At 37.8% G+C, this 23,226-nt stretch overlaps 1 protein-coding gene across 3 annotated transcripts; it reads right to left on the bottom strand.

Annotated features, from left to right (window-relative positions):
* Positions 1–1,355: 1,355 nt before the first annotated feature.
* Positions 1,356–22,840, bottom strand: LOC574702 (CCR4-NOT transcription complex subunit 4). Of its 3 annotated transcripts, none has more exons than XM_030993200.1 (21): positions 22,777–22,840; positions 20,294–20,438; positions 19,412–19,480; positions 18,677–18,789; positions 17,428–17,517; positions 16,602–16,662; positions 16,103–16,195; positions 14,891–15,055; positions 14,019–14,086; positions 12,835–13,050; positions 11,728–11,886; positions 10,919–11,132; positions 9,848–10,067; positions 9,048–9,182; positions 7,915–8,067; positions 6,971–7,143; positions 5,994–6,147; positions 5,036–5,146; positions 4,111–4,233; positions 3,291–3,392; positions 1,356–2,523 (listed from the first exon to the last, which is right to left on the bottom strand). In XM_030993200.1, the coding sequence occupies exons 2-21, from the start codon at positions 20,318–20,320 to the stop codon at positions 2,516–2,518; spliced, it is 2,454 nt and encodes an 817-aa protein (XP_030849060.1). In that variant the 5' UTR covers positions 20,321–20,438; positions 22,777–22,840; the 3' UTR covers positions 1,356–2,515. The 3 variants fall into 3 exon arrangements, with proteins under 3 accessions (XP_030849060.1, XP_030849062.1, XP_030849063.1); XM_030993202.1 differs by having other exon boundaries at positions 5,994–6,117; XM_030993203.1 differs by lacking the exon at positions 5,036–5,146.
* Between the last annotated feature and the right edge of the window lie 386 nt (positions 22,841–23,226).

The following is a 23,226-nucleotide window of genomic DNA, read 5'->3' as shown; positions in this document are numbered from 1 at the left end:
GCCAGTGACCACCAGGGAGGTCTAATCCCTCCTGACCAAACTAGTGCAGTTAGGCTTTAATTTCTCTTCTGGGTGAATCTTCCTGTACTTTTGATACCATTTCCTAGCTGTATATATTTGACGATATGTCTATACATGTACGTTGAACGAGTCGACAAAATGATCTGCGCTTTTGCTTCTTTCTGCCTGAAATTCATGTAGTTTGAGTCCCATACTAACAAACTACAAGTCTATAGACAACAAAGGAAGGTAATCATGAAAGATTAATTACCAAAACTAGGGACGAAATGTCTGGAAACTAAATATATAAAAATAGGACTAGGGTATGTTAAAGGCACACTGCCATACTTGTAGCTACTTGCTCCCTCTATATAGAAAACTTCCCTAATCGGTGCCTGTTGGTCCCCCATGATCCTCTTTTTCTTATGTTAAATAAGAGCTGAGTTAATGAGATAGCCACCTGTCACAGTGACCTCGATGGCTCTCTGTGTGGTCTAATCCCTTCTGGCCCAGTAGTGGTGACGATTTTTTAAGGCCTAGCTTTATTATGGAAAAGAGGGCAATTATGAAGGATGAATTACAGAAACCAGGGACCGTATTCTAACAAACTTCATGTCTGTAGACTAAATATATAAAGATAGGTCATGTTTATGACATGTGTAAACCTAGCTATATTATGGGAAGCAGGTATTTATGAAGGATGAAGTACAGATTCAAGGGCCATACTCTACGAATGGACAAAATATAAAACGATGCTGTATGTTTATATACGAGTTATATAACGTGAAGGAGGCCTGCACGAAGGATGAATTACAGAAATCAGAATATCGAAGAAAATGGTAGTAAAGAAATCTACTGCTCAAAATGAGAGCCAGCATGTATCGTATGTTGGAGGAAGAACAACTGGGCATGCTAGAATCAAAATGATTTTTTTCATGAAGAAATTATTGAAATGGGTGGACATGCAATGTATATGCTATTTGTGCTAACTGACGTGTACACCGTCACAGTTTCTGTCCTTAGAACAAAGTTTGTTGTGTACATGTAGGTGTCAGATAATAAAAGGGCTTTATTTTTTAAGCTTCTCGCTGCAGGGCAACCCCCTCAAAAAAATAATTACAGTAAACCTTTAAAGATATTATTCTCAGTAAAATGGATGGACTGGAGGGATAACAAGCTTCACATTATCATTATTTCTTATAAATATGTTAACAGAATATTGGATATGTGTTGTTTAATTCCCATACAGCAATTAGTAAGTAATTAATCAGAATGACGCTAACCAGAGTACAAATCAATTTTCTATCCATGGGTGCACAAGTTCGATTTACTGCAGTATATGAGAGCATTTTTTGGCATTAATTTCCAAGTATTTTCATGCATTCTAACAGTGTTCATTTAGAGTTTTTAGAGCTTTCCGGGGATAAATTGCTGACCACTCCCATATGAAATTTCCTTTTTTTCACTGGTTGCAATGGCCCACTTTGGTACTTCTACCAATAAAGTGTCAATGTTTTATTTAGTTTAACAGACACATATCTGTCTGTTGGGATAATACTTTAACTTTGAGGAGACCTTACTGACACTGAAAGCTTTGGTAATACATAAGGGAAAAAGGTACCACTTTGGTACTCCTACCAATGATGTGTCCTTGTTTTCTTTAGTTTAACAGACACATATCTGTCTGTTGGGATAATACTTTAACTTTTAGGAAACCTTACTGGACACTGAAAGCTATGGTAATACATAAGAGAACAAGGTTGATATGTAAATCATACAAAAATACTGGACCCTTCACATAGGTTATATATTTCGAACATAATGACAGAGGACATACTAGGGCGATTCAGTACAATGTGTTCCGTACGACTAACGACAAATATCCACTTTTTAATACATGAATAAAACTCTCTTGATTGACTTTGACTTACGGCTCGATGGAGATATGACATAACAAAACCACTGCAGTTTTTTAGGATGAAGTAAGGTGTAATAATCTTCACATCTCTGAATCTTTCAACAAAGAGCTCAGTGAATACGTGCAAGTCATTTGCTGTGCGCAGTTACCATCCATTTTATACATTAGTAAAAAAGATGTGGTGGTCTCTTTGCGGCGGTTTATCGTGCCATATCTGAACAGGCCTTTATCGTACTAGTGATATTAGAAAGTACCATTAGTCAGTGGCCTTATCAAGAAAATTCTACATTTCTGGACGAAATATGTGGAAAAAGACATTGTATAGTACGGGACACATTGCACAGAATCGCCAATCACTAGAAATCATACAGGTATAAATCACATTGTACGAATAGCACGTACGTACGAACGGAAGAAGAAATAAAATAGATTAAATAAAGAATCACAATTCATAACTGGAAGCAGGTATGGCATCAGGGGTCACAGGTCACTCCATTTGACCTTCGCAGTCGACATCTGCACGCATAAATATAATATTCGTCGTCGTGGAGGACTTGGGCTTCGTTGCTTGTTTTGTCATAAATTACTGTTGAGATGCTACAAATCTGGGGAGAAAATAACAAGGAAAAAAGAAGAAGACTTCTTTTAATGACGTCGCTTAGAAGTGACTAGTCAAACTGTTGTATTTGTTTACAAAGGTTGATTTGTAACAAAAATCAAACAAATTTCATCAACAATGTATGTTTATGAAGTGTCATACTATTATGCTGATAGTGGTAAATGAATTCCTGTAATTGTGTGAGGCTGAGCTGTATTATATACGAAAATGGATCACACCAAAGCACAATAAACAGCTATGAAGGATTGGGCTGATTCATTAGGTCGATAGGGGTAAATTACTTTCTGTAATTGTGTGAGGCTGAGCTATATTTTGTGTCACTGGCTTGATTTACAACATTATCATTGAACACCCTAACAAGCCAAATTGACTAACCCATCAACAGTGTACGTCTACGAAGGAGTGGACTGATCCATTAGGTAAATAGGGTAAATTACTTTCTGTAATTATGTGCTCAGCTGTATTATGTGCTAGTGGCTTGATTTGCAACATTATCATTGAACACCCCTAAAAAGCCAAATTGACTAACCCATCAACAAATTACCTTCATGCAGGAGTGGACTGATCCATTAGGTCAATGGGGAGAAACTTACTTTCTGTAAGTGTGTGTGGCTCAGCTGTATTCTGTGCTAGCGGTCTGATTTGTGAACATTATCAACGAACACCCCTATAAAGCCAAATCAACTAACCCATCAACAAATTACCTCCATGCAGGAGTGGACTGATCCATTAGGTCAATGGAGGGAAACTTACTTTCTGTAATTGTGTGTGGCTCAGCTGTATTCTGTGCTAGCGGTCTGATTTGTGAAGGGTTGAAACCTGGAGGTGGAAGACGGCTGTTCCATGAAACACCCGCTGAATTTTAAGAAGTAAAACAAAAATCATAATTAGATGCTGCTTATAAGTATCGGCTTGCATGGTGATGTAGATATACAGTAGGCTTACAGTTGCACCATGTGAGAGAAGGGGGAGAATTGGGGAGTCCTGAAAAGGACTGTCGGTAATCTTTATTTTTTGAGTGTGTGTGTAGTCTTGAAAGATAACTGACAGCCCTTTCAGGACTCCCCAATCCCCCCTCTCTTAAGTGGTGCAACTATAAGCCTACTGTATACAATCATAACTGTAACAAAAAGTTATGACCCGGTTTGAATATGGACAAGATTTTTTTTCTTAACTTACTTTTTTTTAAATATATTTTTTTATCCATCAATTTAATCATTTTGTTTGTTTATTTATTCATTTTTTTTTTTAGGGGGAGGGGTAGGAATATTAGACACAATATCAATAACAAGGGGCTGCATTTTCTGAATGGTAAAATTATCCTGGAAGGGGTACATATTTTAACCAGGCGAGCTGTATATATCCGCCTACATTTATATATGCATATCGTTATGTTTCCTATTTTTTAAAAACTTAAACATACAGGACAGACTTTAAACAAAATATTTTATTGTATAAGTTTTTATTTTTAATCTAAGTCAAAGAAAAGTCACAATGAACAAGATATGAAGGGCAGGTGGCAATTGGAGAAATAAATATGTAAAGAAACACAATGAAATTGGGACAGACTTACCCCTGTTGGGTATGTGATCTGTCGGGAAGAAATGATTTGTCTGTTGTTGTGTGGGTGTGTGTGTGGGGGAGTCTGTCTCTGTGAGGTTCTGTAGGGATTCAAACCAGTGGGGCTTCTCTTCACCTGGATTATACAAATGGGCAGAATGAGAGAGAGAGAGACAGAGGGAGGGGGAGGATGAAGGGGGAAGAGGAGGGAGGGGAGGAGGGAGAGAAAGAGAAAGAGAGGGAAGGAGGGAGGGAGAGAGAGGGAAGGAGGGAGGGATGAGGGAAGGAAGGAGAGAGAGAGAGAGAGAGAGAGAGGGGGGGGGGGAGCAAAAGAAAGGGAAATGTATATCAAGGTTAACAAATCATGTTAAATATTAAAAAAAACATAGAGTGACCATGAACATGTAAAATATCACATTGTTAATAATAATAATAATAATAATAGCCTAATAGTCCACTCCAAATTTTATTAAACCGAAACAGAAATTCTTTTTGCCCAATTGATCGTGAGCCCGGCAGCCACTGAGCAGCGCCAGATCGACGTTGCTCTATCCCTTATTGTTGAACGCCAAACAAGGTAGCAACAACTCCCATCTTTTAAAGTCTTTTGGTATGACGCGGCCGGGGTTCGAACTCACGACCTCCCGGTTGTGAGGCGGACGCTCTACTGACTGAGTTAACACTCCGGTTGAAAGACCATAGGCTCATTCATATGACATGGTAATGATGATGCAAGGTGATACGCTTTCCTATCTTATAACACACAAAGATAGTGGGAGTTGCAGGAGCTTTGATGGTAATAGCTAGTTTTTCTGTTATCGCTACACGCCTTTCACACAAGGAAAACAAAATCCCACCAGAGCCATAATCTACAAGGATTTTGGGCAGGACCTGAAGGTCTAGTATGGGAAATTTAGGTGCATGATTTGGGGACCTACCCTCGGTGCCGTTAGGCTCGGCTGAGTTTGGCAGCTGGCTTCGGATACTGAGTATTGCTGGGTCTTCTACCGCCCATGATGACCCAGTAGGAGAGCCCACCCATGAATCACCTGGAAGGCAATCAAGAGGAGATTGTAATCAGCATTTGGCCTATCAGCATTGAGCAAATTTATTCTCAGCCAATCAGAGGAGATAGTAATCATCATTTAGCCAATCAGCATTGAGCAAATTGATTTTCAACAGAGGAAAGCAAATCCTAAAGTGCAATCGTAATTGGCCAATTAAAGGGGAGGGAGGTGGGGGGGGGGGGGCGAGGAGGAGATTGTTATCACAATTTGCCTATAAAAAAACCGGAAATTATCATTAGGCAACCTTCATCAATCATTGAAGAGTCTAGTTATCACATTTATAAAAACGGGTTCTAGAATGTAGGCATTCTAATTGGTCAAATGATACGTGACCATGCAATCATCCTTTCCTACCACGCTTATTGTTCAGAAAGGTTCCGATCAAAAAGTGATAATGCATGGCTAAGAAGTAGGTTTGTTGCTTTTTTTTCTCAACTTCATATTCATATCGTTGACATCATTTATGAAACAAATAATTCATGTTTCGAAGCTTGATCGTTAGTGATATGCGCTGCTCTCGGTTTAGTCACACTTGGCCAAGGCATCTTGAACCCAACAAGTCACGTTCATCATCCGATTGTGACCTAACCTGCGTGATGTGCATATTCAATAATTCACTTACAAACATGAATCATTTGTACACCAGGGCCCCGTCTTACAAAGAGTCCCAATTGATCCGAATCAATCGCAAGTTTGCCGTCTCCTATCTCTTATGTAAATAGTTGCGATTGATATCAATTGCAAATAAGTTGCGATTAATATCAACTCTTTGTAAGACGGGGCCCATCTTTACGACCACATAAATTATACCCTCGGCCTTTGACCTCACCTTCATTTTGTTGTAGTGCATTGACCCTTGTCATGTCCCCAAGGAAGGACGGCGGCGGTTGATGCTGTTGTTGTGATTGGCCGAAGCTGATGTTGATGTTGGGTAATAGCGCCCTCAACCCGTCCTGCCAGGTTTTAAGATGAACATTATCAGTCTGAAACAAGCAATTTGGGGTTTAGGGGTTTAACCTTTTGCAGAAACTTTTTCTGTTGTTAGGTCTTTTTTCTTGTTAATTGGAAGTGCATTGATATTCATAATCACAAATTTCAGGTACAAACTGGCAATTTCTTGTAGGTTCCATTGTAATTTTAATTCACACCGTTTCATCTACATATTAATTTGTTTTAACTTTGAAAGAGTGGAAAGTGCAAATAATTGTGACTTTGAGGAGGAAACTTGATTCCTATAAACTTAAAAGACCCTATCTGATGAAAATACAACTTTTTATCAATGGAAAGCTGAATCAACATAGAATACATATATATATAAAGGAATTCAAAATATTTTCCCTTTCAGTATTACCCCAAAACAATTAAAACCTTATTTTCTGCACCTATCCAAAATGACAGGTCAACAGGGGTCAAATTTGTTTCAGTTACAGTGACAAAATAATATGTGCACCTGATCGGGTTGCCTATATAGCTGAGGCGATGAGCGGTGCTTAATTAATGCAAAGTCATTGTGAATATCCATACTCCACATAAGATGATGTCATCAATTCGATAGCTAGTTTTGAGGTTGACAACTCCAGATTTTCAAAGCTTTAGATTTCAAGTTTTTATAGAGCTGTTACTCGTCTGACAGGCACTAAAGTAGCATATCATTGGTCTTATTGTAGTCAATGGCTTGTAAGCTTTTCTTTGATATACTTATAACTTATTCATTTCATTTTTCAATATGGACAGGGTCTTTAAGAAAACTGAACTGCAATGGGTTTATAACTGCAGGGTAAGGTAAGACCAATGCATGACTCTTACCAATGGGTTTGAATTGTGAGGAGAATGGGCTGGCATCGATGAACGAGGGGGAGGAAACCTTGGCATGTGATTGGCTGGCGGGGGATGGGCGGGTCCTGTCTGGCCGGTGGGCGGGGCTTCTGATGTGGGCGAAGACTGGCTGTGTACCCAGGGTAGGATTTTACTTCTACCGGCTTCAAAAGAGAATGGATAGGTAAGGGATAAGTAAAGGTTTAGGTAAGGAACAAAGAAGCAGACAGCTCATCAGCACACTCCATCTCCAATCTCCTTCTCTATCCTCTGTTTTACAATAGTTTCACTCCCCCTACCCCTTCTCCCTTTCTCCATTTTATGTCTTACAAACAATCATATTTCCCCCTCCCCCAACCCCCTCTCTCTTTCTCCATTCTATGTCTTACAAACAATCATATCACCCCCCCCCCCCCTCCAACCCCCTCTCTCTTTACCTCCTCTTTTCTCCATCCTCTGTTTTACCCTGCTCTTTCTTGCCTTTTCACTCTTGATCCTATCTTCATTTTTTCCAATCATCTTTCCCACCCCCCCCCCCCCCCTCAAGGAAAAAGTATCATGAATCCCCCCTCTCTCATCTTGTAAATATAATTTCTCATATTTTCCCCTTCTTTCCATCTCTCTCTATTATCTTTACCTTCTCTATTTCCTCCCATCTTATTTTTGATTTTTTTTCACTTCCTCCTAGATCTCCTTCTCTCTCTCTCTCTCTTTCTCTCTCTATCACTCAATCACCCTCTCTCTCTCTTTCTGTCTTTCAATCCCTATATGAATACATGTCCATATCAAGATATCTACCTGGCCTTTCATGTCTCTGCATGGGAACAAACGGTCCTGTTCTTCCATTAATAAAATCTCTCTCTCACTTCATCGCTTTCTATCTCTCCCTCTTTTTCACTTAATCACTCTCTTTTAATCCATATCAAGATATCTACCTGGCCTGTCGTGTCTCTGCATGGGAACAAACGGTTGGCTGTGATTGTTGAATCCAGGAGGTGGCTGAGTGATCCTCATGGGTTGGTTCAACTGAAGTTCCTTCTCCAGCAGATCCGCTAAACCCTGGCTGGACTCCTGCCATGGATCGAAGCCTGTAAACAACAAAACATGGACCGATAATTAAAGATAAAGGTGAGTTCTGGTAATGCGATTGCATTGTGAAAGACACGTTGTGGAATCGATCAGCAAAGGTTGATCATGTAGCATGTAAGTATTGGTGTGTACTGCAAGGTTCTGGACTCATCAAAATCATAATACATTTGGTCCAGTCTTGGGTAAAGTAACAAGCACTGCACACAGAAAGATGTACATGTATATGGGACTACACAAATAGTGTCGGGGCTACCATACCTTGATTTCCTTATCTTTCTATGCTCATTACTCAGTCAGTGTACATTTTCTTCTAAAATCGTTTGGCACATGATATTTATTTGTAATCTTGAACATTCAGTGTAAGTTTTGTTCGATTCTGTGAGAATTCATTTTCTTTTTTTTACCAAAACTCAATTTTATCTTCAACTTTCCAAATATTAAAAAAAATGCTGCATCAACATTTCAATGTGTACCTTGGTAACACATGGGAGCTATGATAAATGACCATCTTCCACAACAGAAAATCCATTTCTTTCACACAACAAATTGCACAAGTACTTTTCTCTGTTAACACATCACATGATAAGTATCTAAGTGACATTACTCAATCATTTACCACTTTTTCCCCTCCATACTTGTATTATTATGTATCCTTTGAGGGTAGTCATACTATCAAGCTTGGCTTACTTTGTCAACCCTCCTGTTTGATGTTTTCGATTAGTTACAGCCAGCCTTACTTTATTCTACATATATTCTTTTGTCATGTGTAAATTTGCAATGTTTGCTTGTTATATATTTGTAAAAATGCAAAAGAAAAAAAGGAAATCAAACAGAATTAAATCAATCAAATCAAATCAAACTTAGGTTAGATCACACACAGTGTGATTATTTGTTTTACATTCATTGTATGAAAAGAACATTGAAATTTAAGCTATTTACATCGTACTAATCAACATTTGCAATAAGGACTTGAGCCTACCGAGATCATCATCATTGTGCTTCTCTTTAGTTTCTTTAGGATCTGATGCGAAACCGAAGGCAGCCTGCCAGTCTGTAGTATGACCGTCCATAGGTAAGAGCTCACTAGGAGCCGTCCAACCACTATTGTTCCAATCTAAAACAAACAGGAAAGTAAAAATGTAGTATGTGACTTTATTATTAATGTCAATAGGAATACACCAATATTGTTGTCATTATCATACCTGCCATCATCATCACCATCCTCCTTCTCCCACCCGTCTTCTCATTCAAACTATCTTTCATCATCCTTAACATAACCATCATCATCACCTTCGTCAACACTATAGTAGCCATCACGATAACCATCATCATCATCGCCATCTTCCTTTCCCCCCTCTTCTACCTCCTCCTTTAACTCCTCATTTAAACTATCATCATCATCCTAAACATAACCATCATCACCACCACCATCATCTTCCTTTCCCTCCTCCTCTACCACCTCATCACTTTCATTATGATCTGTGACATAACAATCATGAATACTATAGTCACCATCACCATCAAAGTAACTATCTTCATCACCACCATCATCGTCATTAACCAAATTAGCAACAGCACGATCATCACCACCACTATCAACATAATAACAATAACAATTATCATCATTACAATCATCATCCTTGATCAAACCATCGACAGCACCATCATCAACACCGCCATCGCCGACACTAACATCACCACCACCACCATCATCATTATCATCAGTGCCATCACCACCATCATCACCACCACCACCATCGTCAACAGTCCCAGACATACCATTCTGTTGTGGCATGCCAGGTATTGGCACAGCGGGTATGTGTCTCTGCAGGTTGGTCGGGGGGATGAACCCGTTGCCTCCAAAGAGGTGCGAGATGTCCCCAAAGGGGCCACCTCTACCAGGGTGGGGCAGGTTAGGAGGGGGTCCTGAGGGACCTGACGGGGGCTGCTGCCTGGTGTCTGTCACCGGGGGTGGGGCCAGATCGGGGATTGATTGCACCTGTTCCAAACAGACAGGCAAAGATATAAAGCTTACTGCTGTTGTTTCCTCCGAAAATTAAATAAAACTAAATCATGTATAAATATCTAGAAAAGCATAAAAGTATAAAGCAAAGATGTACAGCGTAATATATTAAGAATAATTACCAAGTTGAAAATGCAAAGATTCTCATTGAATGAATGAATTTGCAGACAGAATAAAGTATTAGCTGCAATAGACCAGTTCGTAGCTAGCACATAGTTCAGAGACTCCAAATATCCACAGATCTTTTAAACATAGATAAATCCCACTTTGTGCCTTTTGGAATAATCACATCTTAAGTCATGGAGGTGATTCTTTGTTTGCCCTTTTGAAAGGACTACTTCCACCTGTGATCAATAGAATGTATCATAGGTGCATGCATGGATAAAGATTACATAACTGTTGTAAGCATGTATCCGGTATTTGTCTCAGTGGGTTTTACAATTTTGTACAAGTGACCTTAATCTGCACATTGTATCTACAAACTGGTCTATTGCCCTGGCCAAGCTGTCCCCCACCCCCTCACTGTTCAATCTTGAAAACCTCTAGAGAGACTCACACTAACAAAAAGCCATATTTAGAGAGAGAAAAGTGAAACCAATTCAAATCAAATCAAAGCATAGACTGCAGTGAAAAAAATTCACGGTGGCTCAGGGCAAATTAGCCCCCGAAATGCCATAAAGAGTCCCCGAAAGTCATAAAAGAGCCCCCCAAAATGTGCATAGAGTTCAATGCAAAACAAATTAAAGAGTGGTATTTTCATGCAGGCAAGGTCGAAAAGTAGCCCCCGAAATTTTTTAAATAATTTTTTCCCTGATAGACTGACTGACCTGTGGTGAGGCTTCATGAGGTGTGCCGTTCAGACTACTCGTCTCCGTCATCACTCTCTTGTTGGGTATATCAATAGGGGGCGCCGCGTTGTTGTTCGGATGTGAAAGGGTGTCGTGTAGGTCTGTCGTCAGACCGTTGGTTGAGGGCGGTAAGAGTGTAGGCAGCGGGTCTGTGGTGTCCACTATGTCTGATGGTGTTTCTCTTGTTGTATGGCTGTTGGGGAGTTTTGTGAAGAAAGAAAAAGGTAAGTTCACTGCCGACATTAATATACGACATCATTCATCTTTAAAACTATGACAAAATCTAACAGGGAAAGGTGATTTTTGTATGCAGCCACTGTTTTATGGAATAACTTGCAGGAGTACCTTAGAAGTATAGAAATATATAAAAAGTTCAGTAGTTTTTTCAACACACTTCTGGCTCTCAACACATGTGTTTTGTCTATGATTATGTTGCATGTAACACCATTTGGACAACAAATGTCTATACTACAAGGTAGCAATAAAACATGAATCTTGAATCTTAAATCCATGGAAAACTAATTGGAGCTCCATAAAATTGAAGAAAAAAAACAGCCAGTGACGCAACTCTATCTCTCAACAAGCTCCGCCCCAAGCCCACCAATCCCCAATTATTCGTTATCAAGCCTGACCTGTTTACTGTCGAGTGTGATTTTTCTTATATCCATTGAACACTATTTGGAGCTCCATAAAATTGTAGAAAAAAAACAGCAGGTGGCGCAACTCTATCTCTCAACCAGCTACGCCCCAAGCCCACCAATCCCCACTTATTTGTTTTCAAGGCTAACCTGTTTACTGTAGAGTGTGTTTCTTCCCCTAGTGTCGTATCATCGCCTCCCTCAGCGTTGCTGGTTTTACTTAATAACGATGGCCAGGAATCGGTCGGTATGCTAGGGCTCCCTCTACTGTTGGACTTCTGTGTGGTGGGCGGTGACGGCTGCTTTTTTCTGCAAAATGGCAACAACAAAAAAAGCTTACGATTGTTAGCCGTGTGCAACGGTATGAATGTGTTCAGGCTGGAAATCTTACAGCATTTTTACCCTGTTGCAATTTTTGAGATTACATCGTTAAATCTCTATAACACCCTTTAAAGTGACTCGATAAAAAACTGTGTAATATTTGTATGAAATGTTACATATTATATTTCTCCTACTGTACTAACCCTCTATCGTGCTAAAAATCCTGGAAAATTTCTCAAGCCACAAAGAAATTTATGGTTTTCTTTGAAGGCGTCACTGTGCGACACCCTCTAACAGTAAATTCTTTTTTTTTCATGAAAAAAAGACAAAAGACAGGCTTTTAAAAATCTTTCAACACTTAGATGTCTGGAATGGTTTAAAGAGGCGATTCATTGCTCTGTGAAAATTTACATTCACCTAAAATGTAATTAAATTGTAAAAATATAGTTGGGAGAATTAAGGAATCAATCAGATCAGTTTTTCCCAATTATTATCATTAATAATGGGTTTTTTTCACTCGAACTTTCAGATTATCTTTAATTGTACATCCAGCATTGAATTCACTACCTTAGCACCACTCTCTCATCTGAACAATGTTACCAAGTCTTAGATCCATTAGAATTAATCCTTGATTTAGCTCATGCTGCAATGAAAATTATAAACCTTTAGGTCAGAACTCCATGACTTTTACAAGCCGATCGCTTGTCTGATTATCAAGATATTAATGATTGGAATAACAATTTTCGAAAACCGTTCACTGGACGGTTTTCATAACACTACAGTCTATTGGGGAAAACGAGTATGGTAAAACCGGTCACTCAAAGATTTTTACTTTTTTGAGGCACTTCTTGATCATTTTGTGGCGCGATTTTTTTAGGGCTTCAATATTACACCATATCACAGACACTAGTAACATGTAGCACCACATTGCCCCACCTTGTATTTGACTGTGACCTTGTTCTCTCTCCGCCAGACGACGATGACGTTGCAGCATTGCTTGCAGCACTTGATGAGTTAGTTGTTGCTGATGTTGACGCTGTGGTAGCAACTGTGTGGTTGTGTGTGGTACTAGTGGTAGAGGAACCTGGACTGTGGCTGCTACCACCCCCTAAGAGGTCATGCATTAGCTTCTGTTCATATTCTTGATGTTTCCTATAAGAAAAAACAATTTAAAAAGAATGAATGCGTTGATCATATTTTTCTAGTAATAGAGACAATGGCCTTAAAGGTAATACAAAGTTTTGGGAAATTTTGAAAAATGGGTGGATAGTGATTCTTTACAATTTTGATATATTTGGATGCCCCTGTGGATGTATTAATAACACCAGAAATTTTAGCCCCTAAAACACTTCTGTTTTCGAGAAAAATTGAATATGAAGGTTTACCGGTGCTCCCGGTAAATTTTGATAAATTTAAAATAGCTCCTACGGCCGTACAATGGTAGCTGCGACCATGAAACTCTCAGAGTATGTAGTTGTGGTATATTATTTCCGAACGACAATAGCTAATCAGTCGATTTTAGTCAATAAGCATTGTTTTATAGCTTAATTAATATCTTGACCTTGAGAGGAAGCTATTCAACATAAAATGTTAATTATTTACAATTTCATAACTGTAGAGTCGATTTCGACCGCGACAACGATCACTGAATATTGTAGGATCGTATATGCTTCCAATATATTCATTTGAACCAAATTCATGACCCCATACCAAAACTTTGTATTACCTTTAACTTTTTGTTAAATTTCTATACATGTATACATCGAAGGCAAGAAAAAGCTACATTTCATGGAAAATGGAACAAACTTTAAAAAAGCTCCGCTTCAACATATGGTTGACATTCAAGAAAATTCTATGTCGAGATTTTAATGCCAAAATCTGCAAGATTTGCTGATGCAACCAACATTCTTTAAATCTTTAAATCTCCCAAATGCATTTTTTTATTGTCTTTTTTTTCTTCTTCATACGGTAGCAACGACATCATCCCACAGTCTACACGTTGCACAAATGAAAAATAATCGAGCAATTAACGGTCTCAATATGCCTAGTCTGAAAAGGAGTGAAATACTATTAAACAATAAGTAGAAAGATTGAAAATCAAGGCGACATTTTGAACTTACCCCATTTGCATATCTTCCTTGGTAAAGCTGGCATGCTCGTCACCCAACTCATGTAAATACATACAGTCCTAAAAAAGAGAAGAACATTGAAAGTTAATGGAGCTGGGGAGTGTTTCATAACGATTAAGATCGAGTTATAAGCGAAGGGCCAAAGTCAGATAAGAGAGGTTTGCCTGCCACTAACACACAAAGCACACCTTGTTTATTGAAAGATGTTATCATAATCCACAATATTTCAGAGGTATATTTTTATTAAATTGTAGCGAACACCCCTAAATCAGGCGGTGACGCAAAAAGCTGCCCTTTAGACGAAAAATAGTATTTTAAAAATAATATTTGAAAAAGCGTACAATTTAAATTACTAAATTGGTTCAGAGACGGCTGAAATATTCATAAATATAAGCATTTCTAATATTTGTGTGACCCCACAAATTTTCTATAATTTTGAACCAGCCGTTGAAAAAAAATGAGATAGCACCTGATACGTTTTATTCCAGCCAATTCAAATGCTGGCTTTTACATGTTGGTTATAATACGCAAAACCAGCTGCTCGTGTATTGTATTTATTAAATCAAATTAAATTAAAAGTCACCATATCTTTTAGAAAGTGGAGCTGAATAGGTATGATCGGATTTAATATAAATATCACATTTTTGGGGGGTCTAAAATTCCTAAAAGGACACTAGAATGTAATAAATAAGAATAAGAGCAATAACCATGCACTTTGAAGGCATTTGCAGACTTAAACAAGAACTAAACTGTTCCTTTAAAACAAAGTCTGAGGTCTAATTTACCCTTCATGAAATGTGATCTTAGACCCAGGATATGTTTAATTCACGTCATGAAAGACTGAACATCGAGTTTTAACTTACCAGCTTTGGACATTGTGAATTCCTCAGAAAATGACTGCAGTATTTGGTCGTCCCTAACGATGCTTTTAACGTCCTGCCATCGACGTGGACATTGTTGACTGCTTGTATTGCTCGTAATGAATCTTCCGCCCTCTGATACGTAACGTACGCACTGGCACTCGGCCCCTGTAGGTTTACACAGAAATATCAGTACAGGGGGGTGTTTCACAAAGATCGTAAGTTGAACTTATCTCTAAGTTGGACTTCAAAATTATGGAAAGCCGTTAGCATATTTTAAAATATTTTGTAAAAGTTATTTGAAAAGGCATAAAATGTTGATTCAAATCATTCATATTTTCAAGGAGATTTCATGTTCTAATGTGGAATTCATTAAAAGTCTAAAATCACCTGTCTAAAATACTTGAATTTTTTGCTTTTTAATATATTTATTTCAAGGCTACAAATGGCTCTCCATAATTTGTAAGTTCAACTTAGGATCTTTGTGAAACACCCCCCCCCCCCTGGGGGGCATTTCACAAAACTTGTAATTAGTGACAAATGACAGTTTTTGTTATAAGCTACTGAAATCCTTGCTTCTGATTGGTTATCAGCAGATTTGTCACTGATTTTTGTCATCTGTCATTGAAAAGAGGCTTTGTGAAACGGGCCCCAGAATGAAAAAGGGCACAGTGAAAAAAATGTAGCTTGTTCATTTGAGCTACAGACTAATACGATGAAGTGATATATGTACATGTATACTACAGTGTGAGTCAAAAAAAAGTTTACGCCTAGGAAAATGGCTAATTATTTTAAAAATCATCAATGAACAGTAAATGATTATAAATCTTATGAAAGAGTGTTTTATCCCAAATCGTTTGGTATCATTTTTGTGTGGTATGTGTTTACGCTTGGATGAACAGGAGACATTGTTTGCGAGATTGCAAAAATGGATTTGCACCAAAGTTGATTGTGTGATGTTTGAATAAAACAATTGGGATTTGGGTATTAATTCGGTCTTTGCAGATCCAAATAAAATCCCTAACAAAATTAATCATGCCACACATATCAAATATTGAATATCAAATATCAACGGACATTTGTGCGCGTGTGTGTGTGTGTGTGTGGGTTTGCTTCTGCAAAAAGCAAATGCAATGCATTTCATTTGATACATTCAATTCATTCTCTCACTCCACTAATCCCAACATTTTTCATTGTTTGACCCTTTGTACTTACATGAGACTGACTGCCTGCATACGATGTGTTCTGGTTGATGACCACTTTGAGAATCTTGCCAAATTTCCCAAAGTATTCGTTTTTTTTCAAAATCTGGAAAACGGGAGAAAAAATAAAAATGAATCAGTTTTCATAGTCTTGTTGTTATTTGTGAAATAAATATACACTACAGTCTTTCCTTAATATTAATGTGTCTGATTTCTTTAAAATAAAATCACAATGGCAGTGCTCGCATTTTCTTCGAAAGCAGAGTAAGAGATATTAAGAGATGATAAATTTATAACAACTAGCTACCACCTCATCTGCATTTATGAACTCTTCAAAAAACAGTTCTTATAACATATATTTAGCGATAATTTTCTTAATTTATATTGTAATAGATGCTGGAAATAAATCATTATGCATGAGAAGGAGCACAATTTACATTAATTTTTTTTTAATCTAGGTCCATTGCAAAACAAAATCACTGTGATAAAATGGTGCAGAGAGGATGACTTACTTCGGTATCTGCTAATCTTTGTGACAGGCCCACAACGAAAACTAGATTCTTCTGAACAACTCTGCAAAAACAAATAAATAGGACATAATGTATAATGAGTGAACCCTAAAGGAGAGATCATTTCATTTCAGAAGCTTTTGAGAGAAAGTATCTAATTTCTACTTTCAAGAGATGTTATTATACCCCAAAGTACAACAAAAGTTTAATAATTCCCTCATTTCTCTTCGTGCAACATGAGAATCACATCATTCACATGTGTACTTTTTTCATCTTCCACTTCTTTTTTGTTGTTGTTTTGTTGGTGTTGTTAGATTTGAAATATCAATGTATACAATTTTAATTTTTCATCTAAGTTACTAACATGGATATTGAAGCCAACAAAAATGTATCAAGATGCAAACCCTGTATATCTTTTGCAAGCATAACAGTCACAGTTTTAATGTCTAGCTACATTCTATGTCTGGTTAATATGTATTCACCACACCTGCCAACTTTTACCGCAAAAACTAGGAATCTCCTAAGGCAAAATTAGGAATACAGTCTATTTTGTATACTTTTCACACAGAATATTCTAGAAATAGAGAGGAATCTAGGATTCAAAACAATAGCTTGAAAGCCCAAAACAGGATTCATATCTCCAAATAGGAATGGTTGGTAGCTGTGATTCAACAAGCACATTGCCTCATAAAAAGGACACTGTGCACTGAAAATACACAATCAGCTGGTCCTTTGCAACTAAGGTGAGCATGTACATACATAACTGTGGAACGTCGTTTCGGGAGTTGGAAGTTAGAAGAAATCCCGGACTGTTTTTGATTGAGCTTACCTTACACTGGCTAAATGTTTTCTGTTTTCTGTGATCTTCTGCTTACGCTGAATATCTTTCTGTCTTTTCTCATTCTTTATCCGATGCAACCTGTTAACAAAAAAAATACAAAAGACGTAACGGTTAGGGCTAAAATATCAAGAGAAGATCATTTACAATGGAACTCGGTACAGATGATAAACCAGTCTATGCTGCCTGGATTAAATCAAAATTTTGCATAAAATGTTTCAGTTTTCCTTAAAGAGGTTCTTACTTGTGGCACTTTCAAGGCTTTATCTAAAAAATCTTTATACTGACTCTGAGCGACTGGAATTTCAGAATGGCATCGCAATTATTTACATGACAACTGCACATTAACTTTCAGTGTTCTTTGATCTATGAAATTAACAGTACATCATCAACTTTCAAATGTAAAAACCTCTTTTGTTTACTTTGGCGGCATCAAACAGCAGACACCAAGGAATTAAGTCAGTTCAGTAATTTAAAGATAAACTCCAGTACTGGTAAAAAAAAAATTAATATATTCTCACAGAATCAAACGAAACTTACACTGAATGTTCAAGATTACAAATAAATGACATGTGCCAAACAATTTTGGAAGAAAATGTATACTGGCTGAGTAATGAGCATAGAAAGACAAGGAAATCAAGGTAGTACTAGCCCCGACACCATGTGTGTTGTCCCATATATAGCTTTCTATGTGAGTGCTTGTTACTTTACCAAGACTCGGTCAAATTTATTATGATTTTGATGACTCCAGAACCTTGCAGTGCACACCAATACTTACATGCTACATGATCAACTGTTTCTGATCCTTTCCACACCTTTTCTTTCACAATGCAATCGCATTACCAGTACTAAAGTTTATCTTTAATTGCATAAACCTCAATGTTGGCATAAATCGTTGTTAGATGAGACTCCATCTTTGTTGCTTTCTTTATTTCTTTGCAAGGTTGCTTGTTTTCCATACAAGCAGTTTTGTACAAAAAAATTTGCACCAGTTGACGGAGTGATTGCTTTGAGCAACACCCTGGCTTTGCAAAATTACCTATTTCTGTTCTTGATTAGTTTGGTGACAACCCTTTTAACACCGGTATAGATTAATTTAGCACTCAAAGTAACTGAATAATCTGGAAGCCTTTGTCTTATCTATGCAAAAGCAATGTACCAGAGGGAGATTGTTTGTGTGGCATATAAAGAGTTAAACCCGTTGATATCACAAAGACTGGTATCATTTCTTAGGACTTACTGTTCCTCTGAGAGTGGTTTGAAGTCTGCAGGGCATTCAGGGTAACCCTTCCTGCACGCGGGACATAAACCATTCTCATCTGTACGAATACGATGCCAACAGAACCGACAAATCTGTAAATAAAAACAATTATAAAAAATATATTTAAGAGAAAATCAGGAAAATATTCTTCATTTGATCCCTCCTTCTTTAATTCTTTAATTTTTGTATTTATCATTGAATTCAATACCATGAGCACAGCCATTGGATAAACAGGCATTTTGACATAAATCGTACCCATCAGTAGTAGCACTACAAGGTGAATACAGCAAGCTACTAGCAACCCTAGAGCTAATATCACGTTTTTAACCCAGTAATTCTTGACTAGAATATGTTTGAAACTCGATGGACATATCATTGGGCGGGGGGTATTTCTTGATGGGACTACAGGTTTGATGGTTGATTAATGGTATTTCCACCAAGTCTGGTGTCAGCATATGATGACCTACTGCACATGGAAACTGACTACCATCTTCCTTTAAAGCGGGACTGCACTATTTGTAGGTAATTGCGCCCTCTATATAGAAAACAATGCCTAAGCAGTACCCGTTGGTCCCCCCATAGTCCCCTCTTTCTTATGTTAATTGAGAGCTGATTTGATGAGATAACCACTTGTCAGTGACCAGACAGGGGGGTCTAATCCCTCCTGGCCAAAGTAGTGCAGATAGACAATAATATCTAATAAGACTGTCTTACCTGATAACCACATGTGCATGGGAAGAAATTGACATCATCCAATTCCAAAGGTTCCATGCATAGTGGGCACTGTAGAAAGAGAATAAGAACAAAAAATATTGACTTCCTTAGAGGGGCATGGTAAATACTATTGCCCTGAGGAAAAAGAAAGTAATTAAAACACAACTGAGGTGAAAAAAAGAAGAAAAAAGTACTTTAATGCAACAATTGCTTTATGTGTGCTCACTTAAATTTATTTTGTATACAACTAACCCGTCTTTTAAGGCCACCCAGGCAAAAATAAAAAAGTGGCCACTATTGACAGTTTGCCACATACATGTAGACAGGTTTGACTGATAATTAAAAATATACACTGTTCACAGAAAAGGTGTGAAACGTAAACGAGCCTAAATCAGAGCAGCGACCGACCGGTCAGTAGCCTGCTCGGTCGCTGTTGGAATTTAGGCATCGCCCAGCGATAAGGTCGGTGCCCGCCTGGGCGGCGACCGCCCAGGCACCGAGCGTATTTCGGGCGGTGAGTGAAAAGTGAGCAGGCGCCGCCCAAATTTTAATTCCGCGCTAAAACTTCAGCAGCGACCGAGCAATGCCCTAAAAACGAGCGGTGCCTGGGCGGCCGCCACCCGGTGGCCGGGCAGCCGCCGGGCAGAATTGGTGAAAAACTCGAAGCTCGGCCATGATCAGGCTACTTTTGCTACATAGCATTACCCAGGGAAAAAAATTAATATTAATTTTTGGGGGGCTACTTTTCAAGCTTGCCTGCATGAAATTAACACTCTAAATTCTGTTTTGCATTGAACTCTATGCAAATTTACAGGGGCTCTTTTGGACATTTCGGGGGCTATTTCGCCCCGAGCCCCCGGGTATTTTTTTCACCGGCCTTACCTCAGCTGGGTCATCGAAGGTCGACATGGTGATTTGATAGAAGAGCAGAGAAACAGAAGCTCGGGTAATAGAAGAAAGACAGCAAGACGGTTTGCAACGAACAGTTGTAATCTCAATTTGACTGCTTCGCAGTCTATGTAAAACACTGTGATGATAAAAATGAAAATGATGATCAAACAACATTTTATAGTAATACAATGACCGAGGTAATAGTATATTTGTAAAGTCTTAGAGACATTTGTAATAAGCGCTATATAAAAGATAAATATTATTATATTATTATACATCTCAACTATTCTTATAAAAACAATCTTTTGGAGCCAGAAGCACGTTTCCTCATATATAGGTATCTTTTAACAAAGAGTTAACGCCCTTTAGACTCTGACTAGAATGAAAAATTGTGTCTCTGATTGCGATTTCGTTACGCTATTCTACACTTCTTTATAATGTTAAAACTATAAAATGATAAAAAAGTAGAAAACAAAACAAAAAGAGAGTGAAGTCATACATACATGTAAGTCAAATAAAATAAATCAATAACAAATTTTAGCACATTTAAAAATATGAGAAAATATACTTCATCAAAAAATAATAACCAGCCCGCACAAAAACTACTGATAATGAAACTTAATAATTTCTGTAATGAAATCTCAACACTGAAGACCCAGAAAAGAAACTACAGGTTTTTAATTCTCTATCTTAATTAGCTTAAAGCTTGCATGCAGAAATGGAAAAAAACTTTTAATTTATGTACAGAATACACAAAATCGACTCAAATGACACAACCACAATACCCAGTAACATTATGGGTCTCACTTTATATCCAATGTTACAATATAACCTGACCCGTACTCAAATAATATGGTCATAGTAAAATTAAAAAATATATTAAAAACTTTCTGCTGTCTACACTCTGCTGACACATACTGTACAACTTAATGCTCGTTCAAATATGACATGCTCAACCATCACAAAAACCTGCCACAGATTTGTTTCTTCGTATAAATGTATGGCAATTGGACGCAACAAAAATTCGGGAAGTATTCATAGAGATCTGCGTCATAAGATATATTTGATGTATTATTTTTGCAACTATAAGTTATAGGGGGCTGCAATCTACAAGCCTTCGCTTTTCAGCAGTCCCCTCTGCTCCATAACAGACCTGTTTTACACTGTTGTACACTTTGGACCATTTACCATTTCATTGTTTTACTAGACCCTATGTACAATGCAATCCTATGTAGGCCTATCATATTTTATTTTTGTTGGAAATGGAAATAAACTAAATGAAGATACTGAAATGAGAAATAAGAAGAAAAAAAATTGCAGTTAGTCTACGTGCATCATATCTGAACAAATAAATAATGGAAATTGGTATCCCAATAGGCAATAGGCTCTCAAAAATCTTTACAAAAGTATCTGATTCTGATATGAGAGACAGTCTACCATTCCTGGCCAGGTGCCTCTACTGCAAATTGCCCTTCATGCAAAGGAACCCCAAACACACAGAGAACTTTCACACTCGTAAATGCGGACAAATCGCACCCTAAAAAAATAAGGATCGTCCATATTTTTTCTTTGGTGATCTGCGGGTGTAGCCTGTAGGGTTCCCCAGCTGGATGCGAAAAACAGACTCTGCGTAATATACCCCCAGTTCACCGTCTACTTTTATGGGCCGACCATCTTCTCAAGGATTTATTGTTCATTAATGTGAAAGTCTCTGTACAAATTAAGTGTGAAATGCATCAAGCACCGGTTTTTGCATCGTCAAAACGCGGTTCCGAAATAAGAATTGTGCGCTAATGCAGACGATCATTATTTTTTAGGATGCATCTGTCCGGCGTCCGCATTTACAGAGATGATATCCTCGTTCTCATTTATGGGGACAATCTTTATTCTCGGACAAGCTCCCCTACTGTAGGCCCTACTGATCATTGTCATTCTCATTGTCCATCAAGGCATCATCGTTTCATCTGCACAACTGACACTAAAATTTAATGACTTGAATGAGTGAATGACAGTTCATTTCAGGAATTGGCCATTTATTATTGTGTTGCTCACCAAGATCAAGATAGGGCATCCATATAAAACTGCCTAGGCCAAACTAAGTCCTTGTTTATTCACTATTAGGAAGGGAGGTTTAACGACCGTCACATATGTAACTTGTTGGGTTAACTTTACTTCATCAGTCATCCAACACTGGCATGCAATTCAACAGCAAATGGGATTGCGTACAAACTACAAAACGTATTGACTCATTCATTCAGGCAAACAATATGCGCTACATGTAAACTCAATGGAGGGACGCCCAAAATAAACTGTGCAACACCGTTTTCGCAAGTAATTTTCTCCATTAGAGCTTCCACTAAAATCGATAATTCAATGACTCCCGAAATCTTATACATCGGAAATATGATTTGGTCAATATATTATTAGGAATCGATAAACAGGTTTACAAAGGGGATAGAGTTAGTGGTACTTACAACTAAATTCTCCGTGATGATCGCAGGGAAATACACAGATTCGTTTCAGATGAATTGCGCAAACAGCGCATGCGCAGATATGACAAATGTCGATGTCCCGGATGTAATAGTGATACGTATTGTATTGTGGGATACGAATACTATGATTCATAATTCAAAGAACTATATACTGTATATATTATACTTGCAACCATTACATGTACTCACGTATGAACAGAAATCTTCTGCTACGAATAAGGCGCAGGATTAACAGCTAAAATCTTCTGTGAAATCCCTAAAGGTCACTGAAAAATAATACAATTATCTCCTCATTACCACTTTGTAGGCTAGATTCTACTCCTTCCTCATTTTTGTAATATTGCTCTATTATTCCTCCTATAACTGGGCCATTCAATATTATAGTTATTTTTTTTTATTATTGATGATATTATTTTGTATTGTTATTATTTT

Source organism: Strongylocentrotus purpuratus, unplaced genomic scaffold, assembly GCF_000002235.5.
Source record: "Strongylocentrotus purpuratus isolate Spur 01 unplaced genomic scaffold, Spur_5.0 spur5_scaffold_20, whole genome shotgun sequence".
Classification (NCBI taxonomy): Eukaryota; Metazoa; Echinodermata; class Echinoidea; order Camarodonta; family Strongylocentrotidae; genus Strongylocentrotus; species Strongylocentrotus purpuratus.
This window is presented reverse-complemented; position numbering and strand designations above follow the sequence as displayed.

What these genes read in the sequence shown, in the direction of transcription:
- LOC574702 (XM_030993200.1), bottom strand. Translation starts at nt 20,320, where the DNA reads ATGTCGACCTTCGATGACCCAGCTGAG. An exon ending in CTCATGAAGCCTCACCACAG is followed by an intron (nt 10,068 to 10,918) that starts GTCAGTCAGTCT and finishes TGTTTGGAACAG; the next exon opens with GTGCAATCAATCCCCGATCT. An exon ending in TGGCATGCCACAACAGAATG is followed by an intron (nt 9,183 to 9,847) that starts GTATGTCTGGGA and finishes TGTTTGTTTTAG; the next exon opens with ATTGGAACAATAGTGGTTGG.